Below are 18,298 nucleotides of genomic sequence, written 5' to 3'. Positions count from 1 at the left end.
CACATCTGGAAAATCACTATTGGCGACGTTACCCTAAGTTTTACCTTAACTGTCGGGGTTCACAAAGTGCAAATAATCCCACATATCATTTCACTGATCTAGTGCAAGCTACAGTATACTGAGAAAGTATAACTATCTCATTGCTGCAGGTGACCGCACATGTTCCCCGCACATTACCATCAATGCGTTTATACAATGTGAGCAGTCTGACTGCATTTCACAGGCGTTACATAATGACGTTTCCCTGGTGGCACACAGAGAAAGTTTTGAATTTGTGACTCAATCTTGTTCCGCATATCTCAGACCCTGATGAATTACTTTGTAATTTACTGAGCAGGAGCCGACCACATGTAGGCATTCCCTGGCAGATGTATAGACCTTTAATGCATGGGGAAGACTTCAAGTAATTACTCAGTTCTACAGAGGGTTTTTTTTTAATTCAAACCTTGTCCAGTGATTTTACTGCTCATGTTTTAGACTCTCTAATTATTCTCATATACTGGCCTGTTATCATTATTCTAGATAAATAGGATAGGTCACTTTGAATTTGTCTTTTAATTGAATAGGGGTCATGGAGTATATTTTGATAACTCTATGACCCCTATTTATCAAATGGCTTGTAAATAACAGGTGTTATGGTGCGTACACACTGGCCGATATATTGCGGGTCCGTCGACCAGTGTGTACAAGCAATATGTACACACACAGCACAGCCGACGGCCAGTATATCTAATGATATATTAGCACATCGCTGTGTGTGTACGGGCGGTCAGCCAACCACCCGTACACAAGCTGCAGCAGCCGGCGGTCATTGACGGGTGAACTAGGCAGGCGGGTGTAAATGCGGGTCCCAACGGATCTGGCAGTGTTAAAGCTCAATACACTGCCCGGTCCGTCTATAGATATATCTGCAGATAAACTGATGTATCTATTAGTGTGTACCCAGCATTAGCCAGTTTATTAATGTATGTAAAAAAACAAAAAAACATTTCATGTAAGTCTGTGGTTCCCAAACTAGGGGGGTCATTCAGATCTGAATTTAGCACATCTGACATGCGGAGGGATGCCCAGCACAGGGCTAGTCCGCCCCGCATGTCAGGCCCTACCCCCCACCGCACAGGTACAAAAGCATCGCACGGCGGCAATGCTTTTGTAGCTGGTGAGTAGATACCTGCCAGTACAGCTCCTGCACACTGGCAGGCCGATACTTGCCGCGCCCTGGGTCGCAGCGGCTGCATGTGACGTCACGCAGCTGCCGCGGCCCGTCCCTCCAATGGTCTGGACATGCCTTCGTTGTCCGGACTGCGCCCCGCCAACGGCATTCTAACGCCGTTGGCACGCCCCCTCCTGCCCTGCGACCGCCTCTGCCTGTCAATCAGGCAGAGGCGATCGTAGCCAAGAGATGCTTTTAGCATCTCACTGTGCTCCCGGGGTGCGCGGGCGCACTCCACAAAAAAATCCAGACTGCGATTGCTGCTGCGATGCAGTCTGAATTACACCCTAGGTATTACCCCCTGAATTACCCCCATGGTTCCCAAACCTGCAAGGATGCCACAGATTGGTGGTCCAATCACAAATCAAATCATTTAGAGTCAATATGATAGGCAAACAGGTGCCAGTGGCGGCCAATGATATAATATGTGGATAAACAGAGGCCAACCACATAAATAAACCTAAAGATGACGTAAGCGCAATATACATAATATAATTTTTGCTGATTATCTCCATAAGAAACATTTGGCCTGGGGTTGCCATGAAAAGAAAATGCTGAAGCTCTAGAGCGCAGTAATTCATGAACGTTTGGGAACCACCGATATTAGCCATGTATTACAGTATATATAGGGGGAGATTCAAATGTTTGAAAAGTCAGTTAGAAGTCTGTTTTTTCCTATCTAATAGACAGGAAAAAACAGACACCCAACCGACTTTTCAAACCTTTGAATTCCCCCCATAGTGTTGTGTATGTTTGTGATATGGATAGAAAACAAGTGCCAGTTCCACTGTCGATGCCCGGCCTGGAAAATGGTCTCATACATGCACAGAGCGATGCAGATTGAGTCAGCAATGTAGTACGTTACCACTTTGGTGCATAAAATAAATGATACTTATTGCTTTGATGGGCAAATTTTAATATATAAGACCCCTGTATCATTTGTGAACTATTACTGATTCAAGCAATTTCCCCCTCCTGAGATAGCAGACCCCAGTGGTGCCGAATGTGTTGGAATTATAGGGATACTTTCACCTGGTAGAACGTGTTGTACACAGCACAAGGGCCCCTCCATCAGGGCTTGACCACAAGACCTACTGGGTAGTGAGCGGGCTCTTAAGTTACTTGTAGACTATTAACAGTATAAAGGAGCGCATACTGGAGATTGGAGTAAAAAGACGGAGATGAGCTAAGGATTTGGTTTAGTGTTATTTTGCAGCTTGTGCCCATATGCAACAGTGATGTAATTGTTTCATTAAACTGATAAATTGCGGTCTAAAGAACACTGTCTCAAAGCTAAGAATGTTGGCAACTACTGTTTAGGTGACCGGTGCAATTGAGCTGACCGTCTTTAGCTATCTGAATTATTGGGAGCTACGTAATCCTGTAAAAACGAATTAGAATATTTATGAAAACTGCTTCTCAGGAAGATCTGCACTCATTTCCTAAACTACTACTACAAAAAAGGTCAAATCTGACTGGTCACTAGTCTTCATAAATGTCCACCTAATATTATCCTATTAATCGAGTTTAACCTTAATAGTCTTCCTACATCTTGATCAACTTACTAACATACTAAGATATAGCAGGGGTATGGAACCATTGCTAAGCCAGGGGAGGAAAAGAGGCGCTAAGTAGGAAGGGGTGGGGGTTGGGGTAACACCTGCTTAATGTCATTCACAAACCTGGTGTAGTGATGGAAACAAGGGTTGCATGAGGAGTGTTTAGATCAGTTGTATGAACTTGTTGGGCAGTGGTGACCTCGGGCCTTGCTGTGTCTGATACTAGTGAGACATAAAGAAAGAATATGTATATGCCATGTGGTAAGAATTATTCTTATCCACTGCAGAGTTCGTTATGATCTTACAGCTTCAGAACCTTTAATTCTAAGTCCACAAAGTACCACAAACATTATTGATCTTTGATAATGTCAAAGAGGCTTCAAAAACATGGCTGACAAAGTACAAATTTCAAAATGCACCTGTGGAGTAAATCCATTTTTGGGTATTGATAAAAAATCTTGTTAGTCTTTTTAAACATTTTCCTAGTACGTTGTGTAAATGTATGAAAAATGGTATCCGTTTGGATGGTCGACCACGTTAAGGTCGACAGTAATTAGGTCGACCACTATTGGTCGACATTGACATGGTCGACATGGACATATGGTAGATACCTGAAAATCGTCGACATGGGACAGGTCGACATGGCTTTAAAAATTTTTTTTGGCTTTTTCATACTTTACCATCCACATGGACTACGATTGGGAACGGTAACCTGTGCCGAGCTGCCCGCAGCTCACGAGCCATGCAAGGGGACGCGGTACACTAACTGGGGTTCATGGTCATGTTACTGAGAAAATTACACCAAAAACAGTTAAGAAATCCATGTCGACCTTTTCATGTGTCGACCTGTTCCACGTCGACCATTTTCACTTGTTGAGTATTAGTCCATGTCGACCATGTCTATGTCGACCAATAGTGGTTGACCTAATGAATGTCAACCTTAACATAGTCGACCAAATGAATGTCGATCATTCATACCAGAAACATGAAACATTCCCTTGCTGACTTGAATGATCACAGACCTGTAGTTACTTTAAAATGGCACAAGATGGCGTTGCAGAGTCAGCATTGAACCCAGAAAGGCCTTATCATTCATATGTACAATGTAATAATTAAAAGAAATAAAGCAATTGTAGCTATACGTTGCTGGTCAGAGTGAGTTATACTTTTGGATTCAGTAGTGTATTAAAATAGCTATGCATGATGTGAGTTATTTACTTCCATAAATATCTGTAAAACTACAGATGGTAAGCTCATATGAACAGGGCGCCCTCCCCCTCATCTTTTCTATATAACTATGCTAACTGCACAGAGGCCCTCATTCCGAGTTGTTCGCTCGCTAGCCGCTTTTAGCAGCATTGCACACGCTAAGCCGCCCTCTGGGAGTGAATCTTAGCTTAGCAGAATTGCGAACGAAAGATTAGCAGAATTGCGAATAGAAAATTCTTAGCAGTTTCTGAGTAGCTCGACACTTACTCCTATACTGCGATCAGTTCAGTCAGTTTCGTTCCTGGTTTGACGTCACAAACACACCCAGCGTTCGCCCAGATACTCCCCCGTTTCTCCAGCCACTCCCGCGTTTTTCCCAGAAACGGCAGAGTTTTTTCGCACACTCCCATAAAACGGCCAGTTTCCGCCCAGAAACACCCACTTCCTGTCAATCACACTCCGATCAGCAGAACGATGAAAAATCCTTGTTATGCCGTGAGTAAAATACCAAACTTTTGAGTAAAATAACTAAGCGCATGCGCTCTGCGAACCTTGCGCATGCGCAGTAGGCGACTAATCACAGTATAGCGAAACTCGGCAAGAGCGAACAACTCGGAATGAGGGCCATTGTTATGATGGATCTGTGTAAATTTATATACTGTCTGTATTAGTCTGTACTTAATGTATCCTGTAAGTTTCATCCCTTAAGGCGCTACAGAACCCTTGTGTCGCCATGCATACAATAGTAATGCTAGTAACTTGCTCCTGTCTCCAGTTCTTCTTATTCCATTCCATAATATGCAATGGAGGAAGAGGAGTCAGATTTAGAGGCAACTATTTTGTTGGGAGGAGGAATTGCTTATTACAAAAGTCATTTTCTCTCCCAAACACTGAATCACAAATTAGTAGGAAACATTTTAAAATTATTTGAAGGAACTTTGTAAACGGACGCCAATAGAACTTCTAGCACAACCTGGACAAGGAGCAGCGATATTCTTCCAATAACCCAAAGCTAGTTGCACTAAAATACTCTTTACCTTGTTTAATGGATCTGCTAATAACCTTCACATATATATATATATATATATATATATGTGTGATGTAGTCAGGATCACGGCGGTCGGGATCCCGGAGGTCAGAATACCGGCGCCAGGATCCCGACAACCAGAATGCCGGCAGCGCCACCACAGCTATTCCCACTCCTGGGTGTACACGATATCCATGGAGTCAAAACAGGACCGGTGGCGATCGCAGCGAGCCACCATGCCCGCAGCGTGGCGAGAACAGCACGCCCGCAAGGGGTTTCATTGTGCTCGCCCTTTTGCCATCATTCTGCCGGTTGGGATCCCGGCGTCTGTATTCTGACCGCCGGGATCCCGTACCCAACCCATATATATATATATATATATATATATATATATATATATATATTTCAGGAGTTTATCAGAACCGAAGGTACTGTACTTGGGATAAAGTTCTGATCGTGGGTAAAAACTCCCATTGAATGACGCTGCATCCAGCCTCTCCCCAGCCTGAAACAGCGGATACCTACATATGTAAATATAATGTCACCTATGTCAAGGTTTCACAACTTTTATGTATATATCTGTGAATGTTATTGGCAGCCTCTTTTGTGAAAAGAAACTTGTATAATTAGTTAAGTGGTTCTTAAGATGCAACACCAAGCCCCGTGATCGGATTTTGCCCGTTTCTCAGACATCTCCCTGACAATCCTTCCCGCATTCAGATTGTTTTGTTTGTTGAATTAGTGGGGATTAGAGCCAAGCTGAGGGTCATTCACGTCTATGAGCGCACACAAGTCACTGACATCACTGAATGTACTAAGAGGATGCAGGGAGAGGATGAGGGGAATTGGAGATGAGATGGGATGCAGACGGAAAGGACAAGACAGCCATTCCAGGGATCTACTCACTGCCGAGAGCGGAACTCGACGCTGCACCTGGAAGGGAAAAATAAGGCGTTAGCTGGGTACTACTTTACTAAAAGGCTCCGAGAATAAAACAAGGCTGCCCTCATCCGAGGTAATTCTGCAAATGAGCAATGTCGCCGTTCTTTAAAGTCGTCCTGTTGCTTTGGTCGTGGTAAAAACTGAAAGAGATTTTGGTTATTTGATCTAACATTTGGTTCTGTGCAATGTGGAACAACAGCATGCTGTACTGTAGATGAAAATCAGGTGGTACATTTCTTAGCAGGAAGCTTTTTTCAATGCTGCAAATCATCGTTATCTTTTGAAATGTCAACAGAAATCAATTATAAATCAGGCTTGTTTGGCTTTGACTCCTGATGCTAAAGCCGCTGATGCACGTAAAGAAAGTTTGCAATGGGAGTATAGTCAGAGGTGCGACCTATTCTGATGTGAGCAAATGCAAAGATCACCCCATATTTAGTGGCATCCCCTGCACCAAGCATGGAGAAAGTGCTGTGACTAGTACTGATGGCAGCTCTCATGTCTATAGGACTGGTTGCAGTGCTGTGGCATAGTATGTGTCTGACTTGTCCAGAATTGCAGCTGCATTATGTGCAATCCTGATGCAGGCTCATTGATTCTGGATATTGCTCTGTCTGAGCACTATTGATATTATGGGAGATATTCAATTGTTATATAGCGCCCAATCTCCTGTCTAAAGTGACGGGAGATCGCGGTGGCGATATTCAATTGATCTTTTATATCGCCATGAATGCGTCCATAGAGGTTGGGTTTAGCCACGTCAAGTAGCTAAACCCGACCACAGTGCTGGAGGCGATCGCGAAAGGTGCCAAAACGGATCACTTTTCACACATTTCTGCTCGCCACACCCGGAGGGTTGCGAGCTGAAATGCAGACGCCGGCAGCCATCGCTCCCGAACGGACTACAATAGAATAGCTCCGTTGGGCACCATCTAGTGGCTGCTGGCGTGAAAAGAACTGAATCTCTAAATGTCCAAGACAACAAAGTGTCCCTTTAAGAAAGCCGTGAGGTCTCTACGTTCAAGTCTGTTCTCTCTATGACATTTTATATCAATAAGAAATGGACTTTTGATGGCCAACTCTTAAGCAGATCAAAACAGCCACTTATTAGGGGTACCTGCACTTTCACCCCCACCGTCGGTGGACTAATGTTTGCTGTATGCAGGTGCATTTAATGGGAGAAGAAGAATTATATGCACAGATATTATAAACAATGGAATTTATTCACAAAAATTTCATTTAGATGCAAAATTTGCGTCACATCACTGCAACCAATCAGTCACCTCCTTTCATTGTCCAACCTGCACTAAACAGATAAAAGCTGATTACTAATTGGTAGATTTATATCAATGCACATTTTTCTTAAATTCAGTACTTGTAAATGTATCCTAATTGTCAGAATTTATAAAGCACAATGGCCCTTATTCATGTTTATAAGTAAAGCAAAAAACAAAGCAACTGGGCAAACCTATGTGTCAAAGCAGGTGGGGCAGATGTAACATGTGCAGAGAGAGTTAGATTTGGGTGGGGTCTGTTCAAACTGAAATCTAGATTGCAGTGTAAGAATAAAGCTGTCCAGTATTTGTGGGCTACATGCACAAGAATGTCACAGTATTTACCCTGTACAGAAAAAACATAACCCACCCAAATCTGACTCTCTTTGCACATGTTACATCTGCAGTGCAACATGGTTTTGCCCAGTTTCTTGCTTTTTTGCTTTACTTACAAACATGAATCAGGCACAAAGCCTCCAGCAAGGTGTATATTAGGAGACAAAGGATAGAAATAAAATCAATTGTAAGGGTGTAATACGGCAGGACTTCTAAGCAAACATTCAGTGTATCAGGTAAAGGACGTTTGAAAAGAGGAAAAACTGCGCTGGTGCCTGGATTTTTGTGTTTCAGCTGCCCTGAACAAAAAAGGATAAATACTAACAAATGTGTTTAGAAACAAGGCGCTATTGACAATGTATCAGGTTTTTTGCAACAATTAAATGTTGCAGTATTTTTTAGTGCAATACCTGTGAAAAAAAGGGGATTAGTAAATGTTTACAGCCCTTTTGAGTTTTTTTTGGTCCTGCCGGGATTTCTTGCTGCCGGCTCTGTGTCCCGCTATTGCCTTTATGCGGGATAGTCCAGAATACCTATCTCTCCCTATGCTACCCACCTTGTGCTTTTTCAGTGGTGGGACGGGATCTTCACTCCGGGCGGCTTGATGTCTCTTCTCCGCGGACGTGGCTTGCTGTGGTCGCGTCTTCTGTGTACAGTGTTACACTGTTGCGGCCGCTCCGGGTCCCGGTATCTGAGGCGGACGGGTTAAAAGGCTTTTTATTCTCTGTGCGCTCTGTTTGAATGGGAGTGCACGGACCGTATTTCCAACGCGTTTCGGGCTGCACGCCCTTTATCGAGGATGACACTGGTTTAGCCTATCTGATTATTTATAAAAAACTTTATTGATTGATTGTTAAAAAACCGGAAATCCCTCCCCGGAAATGGGGTAGGAAAAAAGCGGTTTGCACATGGGCCAGTTAAAAATAATTTTCGGGTATTGCACTTGAAAAATTTTAAGGAAACTGTACAAAGTATATTGATATATAAAAATTATAATGATGTGTAAAAAGGGTATGTTTAATTTCATTTGTAATTGTATTGACACAATATTTTATAAAAAGTGTGTGTAAAAAAGAATATGATTATATAAAAATATATATATAAAAAATATATATATAAAAAAATATATATAAAAAAATATATATAAAAAATATATATATAAAAAATATATATATAAAAAAATGTGTTTTTTATGATTTCTTTAAAAAGACATTAAATTCTATGTCCACATTGAGACCAGCAGGTTGTAATGTTTGAAGATTAAAAATCCACTCTGTTTCTTTCCTTTTTAAAAAATCAGAAATATTTCCTCCTCTCCAGAAAGGTTGAATTTTTTGGATTCCCATGAACTTTAGTTCACTAGGATTTTTGTTGTGATGGTCCAGGAAGTGTTTGGAAACACTGTGTGTTTGTAGTCCTTTTTTTTATTTATATTATTTATGTGTTCCATAATGCGAGTTTTTAATTTTCTTTTGGTTTGGCCCACATATTGCAGATGGCAAGGGCACTCCAGCAGATATATAACTCCTTCTGAGTTACAACTAATGACATCTTTTATTTTATATTGTTTTTTTGAAACATTGGATGTGAAGAATTTCTCTGAGCTTGTAGATGTTCTATTGGTTGTTTTGCATGCTGAACAATTAAGACAAAAGCTATGCCCCACATGTTTTGCTATTCTTTGATTTGTTTTGTTTGATGGTATATAGCTCTTGGTTAATTCCTGTTTGAGATTTCTCGCTCTTCTGTAAATCACCTTTGGCTTCTCCGGGAGGATTTCTGCAAGCTGTGGGTCTAGTTGTAATATGTGCCAATGTTTGTGTAGAATGTTTTCAAAACAACGATATTGGCTATTGTACTGAGTGATAAAAGCCATTTTGAACTCATTTGCGAGTTATGCGAATCTCTTTGTTGCAAAATGGGAGGAAGAAAACATCTGGAGTAACAATCCCTATAAAGAGAATCTTATCATCTGGAAAAGATATATAGATGATTTATTGTTCATCTGGAATGGAACTGAAGAAAACTTAAGAAATTTCCTCGAACACATGGAGAAGAACCAGTATGGCTTGGAATTCACTTCTACATTCAGTAAAGAAATGGTAATTTACCTTGATTTAGAAATTTTCATAACTCATAATACATTACACACTAGGACCCATAGAAAAACTGTCAGCAGTAACAGTATTCTGCCAGTGAACAGCAACCATCATGGAAACTGGACTAAAAATATCCCAGGAGGACAATTCAGACGTATGAAAAGGAACTGTTCAAAAGAAGAAGACTTCATCACACAAGTCGGCCAACTGAAACAGCAGTTTACAGAAAAAGGCTACAATGACATAAGTCTTCAACAAGAAATAGAAAAACTAAAGAGCATAGAAAGAAAACATCTGATTCAATACAAACCAAAACAGGAAGCAAATGAGTTCAAAATGGCTTTTATCACTCAGTACAATAGCCAATATCGTTGTTTTGAAAACATTCTACACAAACATTGGCACATATTACAACTAGACCCACAGCTTGCAGAAATCCTCCCGGAGAAGCCAAAGGTGATTTACAGAAGAGCGAGAAATCTCAAACAGGAATTAACCAAGAGCTATATACCATCAAACAAAACAAATCAAAGAATAGCAAAACATGTGGGGCATAGCTTTTGTCTTAATTGTTCAGCATGCAAAACAACCAATAGAACATCTACAAGCTCAGAGAAATTCTTCACATCCAATGTTTCAAAAAAACAATATAAAATAAAAGATGTCATTAGTTGTAACTCAGAAGGAGTTATATATCTGCTGGAGTGCCCTTGCCATCTGCAATATGTGGGCCAAACCAAAAGAAAATTAAAAACTCGCATTATGGAACACATAAATAATATAAAAAAAGGACTACAAACACACAGTGTTTCCAAACACTTCCTGGACCATCACAACAAAAATCCTAGTGAACTAAAGTTCATGGGAATCCAAAAAATTCAACCTTTCTGGAGAGGAGGAAATATTTCTGATTTTTTAAAAAGGAAAGAAACAGAGTGGATTTTTAATCTTCAAACATTACAACCTGCTGGTCTCAATGTGGACATAGAATTTAATGTCTTTTTAAAGAAATCATAAAAAACACATTTTTTTATATATATATTTTTTATATATATATATTTTTTATATATATATTTTTTATATATATTTTTTTATATATATATTTTTTATATATATATTTTTATATAATCATATTCTTTTTTACACACACTTTTTATAAAATATTGTGTCAATACAATTACAAATGAAATTAAACATACCCTTTTTTCACATCATTATAATTTTTATATATCATTATACTTTGTACAGTTTCTTCACATTTTTCAAGTGCAATACCCGAAAATTATTTTTAACTGGGCCATGTGCAAACCGCTTTTTTCCTACCCCATTTCCGGGGAGGGATTTCCGTTTTTTTAACAATCAATCAATAAAGTTTTTTATAAATAATCAGATAGGCTAAACCAGTGTCATCCTCGATAAAGGGCGTGCAGCCCGAAACGCGTTGGAAATACGGTCCGTGCACTCCCATTCAAACAGAGCGCACAGAGAATAAAAAGCCTTTTAACCCGTCCGCCTCAGATACCGGGACCCGGAGCGGCCGCAACAGTGTAACACTGTACACAGAAGACGCGACCACAGCAAGCCACGTCCGCGGAGAAGAGACATCAAGCCGCCCGGAGTGAAGATCCCGTCCCACCACTGAAAAAGCACAAGGTGGGTAGCATAGGGAGAGATAGGTATTCTGGACTATCCCGCATAAAGGCAATAGCGGGACACAGAGCCGGCAGCAAGAAATCCCGGCAGGACCAAAAAAAACTAAAAAGGGCTGTAAACATTTACTAATCCCCTTTTTTTCACAGGTATTGCACTAAAAAATACTGCAACATTTAATTGTTGCAAAAAACCTGATACATTGTCAATAGCGCCTTGTTTCTAAACACATTTGTTAGTATTTATCAGGTAAAGGAGTCTAAAGAAAATGTGCAATAGGGAAAATAATAAACTAAATATTTGCAGCCTCTCGATATTCTAAGGGACATTGTAACTGGTTATAATTTGTAAAGTAAAATGGCTTAAACCATGGCAGGCCCAGAGACCAATGCAGCCTTCTGTGCTTTCGGATGTTTGCCCCAAACGTGCCTGACACCTTAAACAAACTTTTTGAAAACAACATTTTTAAAATATTAGTTACAAATCAAATGCAGCCCCCTTGGACAGCACTGTGCTGAACTAACATGAATCATGTCTTCATTTCACAGAACTGAAGCAACTTCAGGGTTAAATATCGCCCAGAGAAGGACAGAAAGGAGGATGAGTAGCGTTCAAAAAGTACTGAGAACAAGGATCTCAGTCTAAACCCTGCTTGTCTTTGTCAGGTCCTTTGAAGGGCTACAGGCTGCTGGCTCAATCTGACAAGCTTGTTCCCTTTGAAATTCTCCTTCTCTCTGCAGTCCTGGTGACACCTTAGTCACAGTCCTCTGAATGCTTCAGTTTTTGCTTTGATCAATTTAAAGTGCAGATGTTTAAAGAGAAGGCGAGGGGGGATTCACACCAGTCTCTGGAAAGCTCCAAGAGGACAGGAGCTTAAAAATAAATGTGTTTTTGTACGTCTAGTGAAAGTTTAACAGGATAACCTGTCTGTAATATCCCCCAACTTGGAGGAACATTTCATAGCAGCTACGAGAGATTCTGGGTTTAGAAGGACATTTAAATATTGGTATTGGTCTTTTATAGCAATTCACAAATATTTATGGTAGTTTGTAAGAGGCATAGTTAAAGTGATGGCTCTGGTCCATTGGTTGAAGTGACTTGGAGACCACAACTACATGGCTCAGTATCTGAAAGTGCATGTCCCTGCACGTACTAGCAGCCATGGTGGTTGTTAGAGGAAACACAATGTCATGCACTGTGTGTCAGTGACGTGTGGTGAGGTCAATGGCTGGAGAGGCCCTGGTTAGTACTAGAGCCAGATTTACACACACATATATGATTTGGTGGTCAGCTTTGACTATATAATTAGAATAATACAAAGATGATATAAATAATGCAAAGATGATACATAAAAAGTTACAGACATCTTGTTTGTATAATTCTAATCATTTTTATAGTCAAAACTCTGAAGTATACTGGCGTATGACAGGTGAGGCTCCCCAACCCTGCCTACCCTGACTGCACATAATTCATAATTGCTGTTTGTGACATCAGGGGTAGGTACAGTGAAAGTAAGAGGGCTACAGCTGTGCAGGAGAGATCAGTCAGAGGGAGAGACTAGCCAGAGGAAGAGACCAGCCAGAGGGAGTTACCAGCCAGTGGAAAGGACCAGCCCGAGGGAGAGACCAGCCAGTGGAAGAGAAACAGCGAGTGTAAAAGAACAGCAATAGTAAGAGAACAGTGGGAGTAAGAGACTAGCCAGAGGAAGAGACCAGCCAAAGGGAGAGGTCAGCCAGAGGAAGAGTCCAGCCAGAGGGAGAGACCAGCCAGTGGAAGAGACCGGACAGAGGAAGAGATCAGCCAGGGGGAGAAAACACCAAGAGCAATAGACCAGCCAAAGGAAGAGACAAACCACATGGAGACACCAGCAATAGGGAGACATCAGCCAGTGGGAAAGGCCGGCCAGAGGAAAGGACCAGTCAGAAGATGGGACCAGCCAGTGGGAGAGACCAAACAGAGGGAGAAACCAGCCAGAGGGAGTGACCAGTCTATGGAAGAGACCAGCCAAAGGAAGACATCAGCCAGAGGGAGACACCAGCCATAGGGAGACAGCGATCAAAGAGAGACAGCAGTCAGAAAGAGACACCAGTCGGAGGAAATGATAAGCCAGATGATGGGACCAGCCAGTGGAAGAGACCAGTTTAGGAAAAGGAACAGCCAGATTAAACATCAATCATGGAAGAGACAAGCTGGAAGAAGAGAGCAAACATGAATGAGACCAGTCAGAGCAAGAGACCAGCCATAGGCAGACACCAACCAGAGAAAGATACCAGACTAGCAAAAGGAAGAACCAGAAGATGAGACCAGCCAGTGGAAAACACCAGATATATTGAGAGACCAGCAAGAGTAAGAGACCAGTCTAGGTATGGGACCAGCCAGAGGAAAGGACCAGCCAGGGGCAGAGACCAGCCAGTAGGAGGGACCAGCAAGAGCAGAGGAGCAACCATGAGATCAGTCATGGAAGAGACAAGCTGAAAGAAGACATCAACCATGAATGAAACCAACTTGAGTAAAAACCACCCAGAGGAAGATACTAAACATGGAGCAGAGCAGCTGGAAGAAGAGACCAGCCATAGAATGGACTAACTGTAGGAAGAGAACATTCATGAAAGATATCAATCAATAAAATATCCTTCTAGTATGAGGATTGATCATGTGGGGAGGTGTTTAAACTGATTCAGTATGTTTTACCGGCGGACATGATGCCGGCTGTCAATATCCCGACAGCAGCATCCCGCCCACCTGAAAGCCAACAGCGGGGAGAGCGCTAAGAGTCCTCTTGCGGGCTCACTGTGCTCGCCACTCTGCAGACTCGGTGGCTCGCGATGCTCGCCACAGGATCTATTCCCACTCTATGGATGTCATGGACACCCACGAGTGGGAACAGCTCTGGTGCGCCAGGATTCTGTCTGGCGGCATTGTCGGCTGTCGGGATTCCGGCATCGGTATCCTGACCGCCGGGATCCCAACAGCTGGCAAATTAAATGCATCTTGTTCAAACAGATGTTTCACCTGGTCATGTGATGTTATTCCTTAACCAAATAATAGTTTCCTATTGGGTTTTCCCCAATATACATAGACTGTACAAAACAGAGATCACATGTCACAAAATTCTAGGGACCTGGGTATAGGGCTTGACAAGGGCAGCAGAATGCCAAGGAAAATTCCCTTCTGATACATTTAGGAGGAGGGTAGGGAGATGCACACCACAGACGCAGCTGTTTTCTGAGTGTACAGAACCTACATTTGAATAAAGAGACATTTTGGCCACATATTAAAGAGTAGCCACTGCCCAGAAAGTCTATCAGTTTACTAAATACTAGAGACGCAGTTTAGGCATAAGGCACAAATAAATGTCTCTTATTCCTGATGAATTAAAAAGCTATGTTTTTGTTTCTTCGACCCATACAATGGCAAAGGCGGGATGCAGAACTTAACAGAAGTCAATGTATGTACATGTTACTTACATGCATTAGGGGATCCATGAGGCATGGGAGTGTAGGAACCTGCGCGCCAGGACCTGTTGCGGAAACTCTTCTTACACCTGCCACAGTCCTGTCCAGTAGTGTTATGTTCACATTCGCATTGCAGAGCCCCATCCCGGAAGTTACACGCATTGGCATGTAAGTTACATTTACACCTGCAACAGACAGAGCACAATGATCTGAGTGACCAAGTCATGTGCCTAAATACACAATAATCTACTTGGATGGTGTAGTAGTACAATTACTCTGATCAACAACATGACATCTGTATGTGGGACACTAAGGGATATAGGGGGTCATTCCGAGTTGATTGCTCGCTAGCTACCCGTGCAAACGCATAGTCGCCGCCCACAGGGGAGTGTGTTTTCGCTTTGCAAGTGTGCGAACGCGTGTGCAGCAGAGCGGGGCAAAAAAGTTTTTGCAGTTTCTGAGTAGCTCTGGACTTACTCAGCCCTTGTGATCACTTCAGTCTTTTTGGTCCCGGAATTGACGTCGGACACCCGCCCTGCAAATGCCTGGACACGCCTGCGTTTTCCCTACCACTCCCAGAAAACGGTCAGCTGACACCCATAAACTCCCTCTTCCTGTCAATCTCCTTACGATTGGCTGTGCGAATGGATTCTTCGTTAAATCCATCGCCCAGCTACGATCCGCTTTGTACCCGTACGACGCGCCTGCGCATTGCGGAGCATACACATGCGCAGTAGTAACCTGTTCGCTGCGCTGCGAAAAACGGCAGCGAGCGATCAACTTGGAATGACCCCATACTGTATTTACTAAAGTGTGTTTTTATAGAAGCATACCTCCCAACTGTCCCGAATACACCGGGGCAGTCCCGCTAATTGGGCACTGTCCCGCTGTCCCTCCCGTGGGTCGCAGTGTCCCGCAGGTGAGGGAGGCAGATTGGGAGAGCTAGTGATCACCGCTGCTCTGCTCTGCAAAACAGCAGGTGATCACTATATAGATGCCGTCCGCATGTGCACGGCATCTATTAGCGCAGGGAGGGTTAGCCGGGGGCTGCCCAGCTGCTCCGGGACACGCCCCCATAATGGCAAAAATGGGAGTAGCAGTGTGAGGCCCCGCCCCGAGGCCCTCCCTACTCCTCACGAGGCCATGCCCCCTGTTCAGACGCGGCAATCACAAGTTGGGAGGTATGTAGTAGTATAGATGTTGTGTGTAGTAACCAATCAGAGCCCAGTTATTATCTTCTAGATTGAAGGTGCTAGATAAAAGATAATTACAATCTGATTGGTGACTCTGGGTTACAGTTCCCCTTCAATAAAACCCGCACTTTAGTAAATATACCCCCAAGACTGACAGAAGCATGGCCAGGGGCTGTTCTATCAGTTAACATTTGACCAAAGTTCTATTAATATATGCTGTGAGCAATGTAAATGAAATAGATGTATTCCTTAATTGGGGTAAACAAAACAAGCATTTCAACAATGCCCACTTTCTGAAAGTTTCTCTCCTCTCCCCCTGAGCAACTACATAATTTTTTTGTTTTCTGACCAGTCGCATCTTATTATTAACAATATTTAAAATATTTTCAATAGTCCTAAATCGTTTGTTCTCTAAAACACGCAGAGTGGGAGAGGAGAATGCTAAAAAGCTAAAAAACAAAACGAAGATTTATTTTAAACTGCTGTTATATATTAATGAAGACCAGTTAACATAAGGGTTTGTCCCCCAGTCACTTTTTATTGTGCTGAAGCCTTAAAGCAATTGATTCTTAGCACAAAATGATTCCAAATCAATCAAACAGAACCCCCCCACCCACTTGTTTAAGTATTGATAATAGGGCAGTGTACATATAAAGTTTAAACCATTAAAAAAAAGTTTTTTTGTGTCCATGACAATTATGTAAGTTTGTTTGAGACAGCTTTTATTCAAGGGAAGGACCACAATTAGGATCAACTTTAATAAATGGATTTCAAATGAGATGCTTTCAGCTTTTTTAATGGTAGTATGCAAGTATTGCTATCTCCAAATGGTTATTTTCAATGACTTAAAAATAACGCATTAGTGGCTACAGGCTTATACCGTATAACAGCGTTTGTCACCCAGAAGGAAACACTGAGTGGTTCTTATATACTGAGAAAACTTGTCAGGTATCTAAGTTGTTTTTAATAGGAGACCTACTGTATACCTGGCACTAGCTATCCAATGAGAAGATTAATCTAATCTAAAATGCATCTAATTAATTTATATGGATATGAACATGAAACATTGGCATAAGACAGACCAAACAAAAATATTTTGCACTTTTTCCTTGGGATACTGTGAAATACTATGCAAAGTATATACTAGATCAACTAAGAGTCGACTGAGGAATTGGTAATTTTTCTGTTTGATCTGCAGTGAGAGGTCCCATGGCTTAGATGCAATTTTTATTAGCTTTACAAGGAGAAGTCATAGTCAGTTGGCTAAATGCACTGTCTATGATAACAAAGAGACTTTCTGGAGAGGAAACCAGGGTTTTAATCCCTGTGCAAGCACCTTGTAACCACGGACAGGTTATTTTATCAACCTGTGCACCAAAACGTAGATTATAAGTCTTCTAGATCTATCAGAACAGAGGATGCACCAGAAGGCCTACTAGCACAAATGAAGTATGTACCGTATATAAAAGGATCTGAACAAACTTCTATCTCAGGTCCCTGGTGATCTAAAATGATAGAGATAACTTGCATCAAAGAGTGGAATCTTCTCTATCAAGCTAATCATTTAGACTTAAGGCCCATACACACTTGCTGAGAAAATGAGCGACATTGCTCATTTTCCCCCTTCCTGAGCGTCGTCGTTCATTTTCTCGGCAAGTGTGTATGCCGCCAGCGACGACTGATGCGTGGTTCCGCGGGCCGGCAACAATCGTTGCTGTCGGCGGTGCATGCATGCTCGATCTGGACTGTTGTCCAGGAGCTGCATGCACGGCCGGCCGCTGCGTGACATCACTGAGCAATATGAGCAGTCATATTGCTCAGTGTGTATGGCCGGCCGCTGACCCCCCAGGAGGGTATGGACCTTTTGGTCCTGACCAGAGGTGGGACTGCAGGACAGTTCAAAATTCAAATACGGGAGCCACACCAACTACACCCCCAAATGCTTCCAAACATCTCTAGACTCCCTGGCAGTTGGTGTGGCTGCCCTATTTGAATTTCGGACTGCGCTGCAGTCCCACCTTTGGAGCAACCACTGGTCCTGACTACTACATACCCTTAGTCCTAACCCCTGCATACAGGGTTGGACTGGCCCACAGGGGTACAGGGGAAACCCCCGGTTAGGGCTCACCTCCTCTTCTAGGGATAAGGTTCTAGACTCTGCACTTGAATTATACATTATACAAATGTTACATTAAACTGCACTGGACTATTGGGTATTTTATACAGTGCATTGCTGTTACTAATCTGGTACATTATCATGCATGCACTAGCAGGATTTACTATACTTTTCTATACTATTTATTCTTTATTGGTTAGCCAAACCACTGTGGTAGCGGGCCAC

At 42.3% G+C, this 18,298-nt stretch overlaps 1 protein-coding gene across 1 annotated transcript in view; it reads right to left on the bottom strand.

Moving 5' to 3' along the window:
- The window catches only part of NTNG2 (netrin G2), a 207,353-nt gene that overhangs the window by 37,618 nt on the left and 151,437 nt on the right, over nucleotides 1-18,298 (bottom strand). Inside the window, exons 4-5 of the mRNA XM_063936769.1 lie at nucleotides 14,777-14,949; nucleotides 5,915-5,941 (exon numbers count right to left, since the gene is read on the bottom strand). Coding sequence (XP_063792839.1) covers nucleotides 5,915-5,941; nucleotides 14,777-14,949 — 200 coding nt within the window. The remainder of the gene's footprint in view (nucleotides 1-5,914; nucleotides 5,942-14,776; nucleotides 14,950-18,298) is intronic.

The sequence above is a fragment of the Pseudophryne corroboree genome, chromosome 8, assembly GCF_028390025.1.
Source record: "Pseudophryne corroboree isolate aPseCor3 chromosome 8, aPseCor3.hap2, whole genome shotgun sequence".
Classification (NCBI taxonomy): Eukaryota; Metazoa; Chordata; class Amphibia; order Anura; family Myobatrachidae; genus Pseudophryne; species Pseudophryne corroboree.
This window is presented reverse-complemented; position numbering and strand designations above follow the sequence as displayed.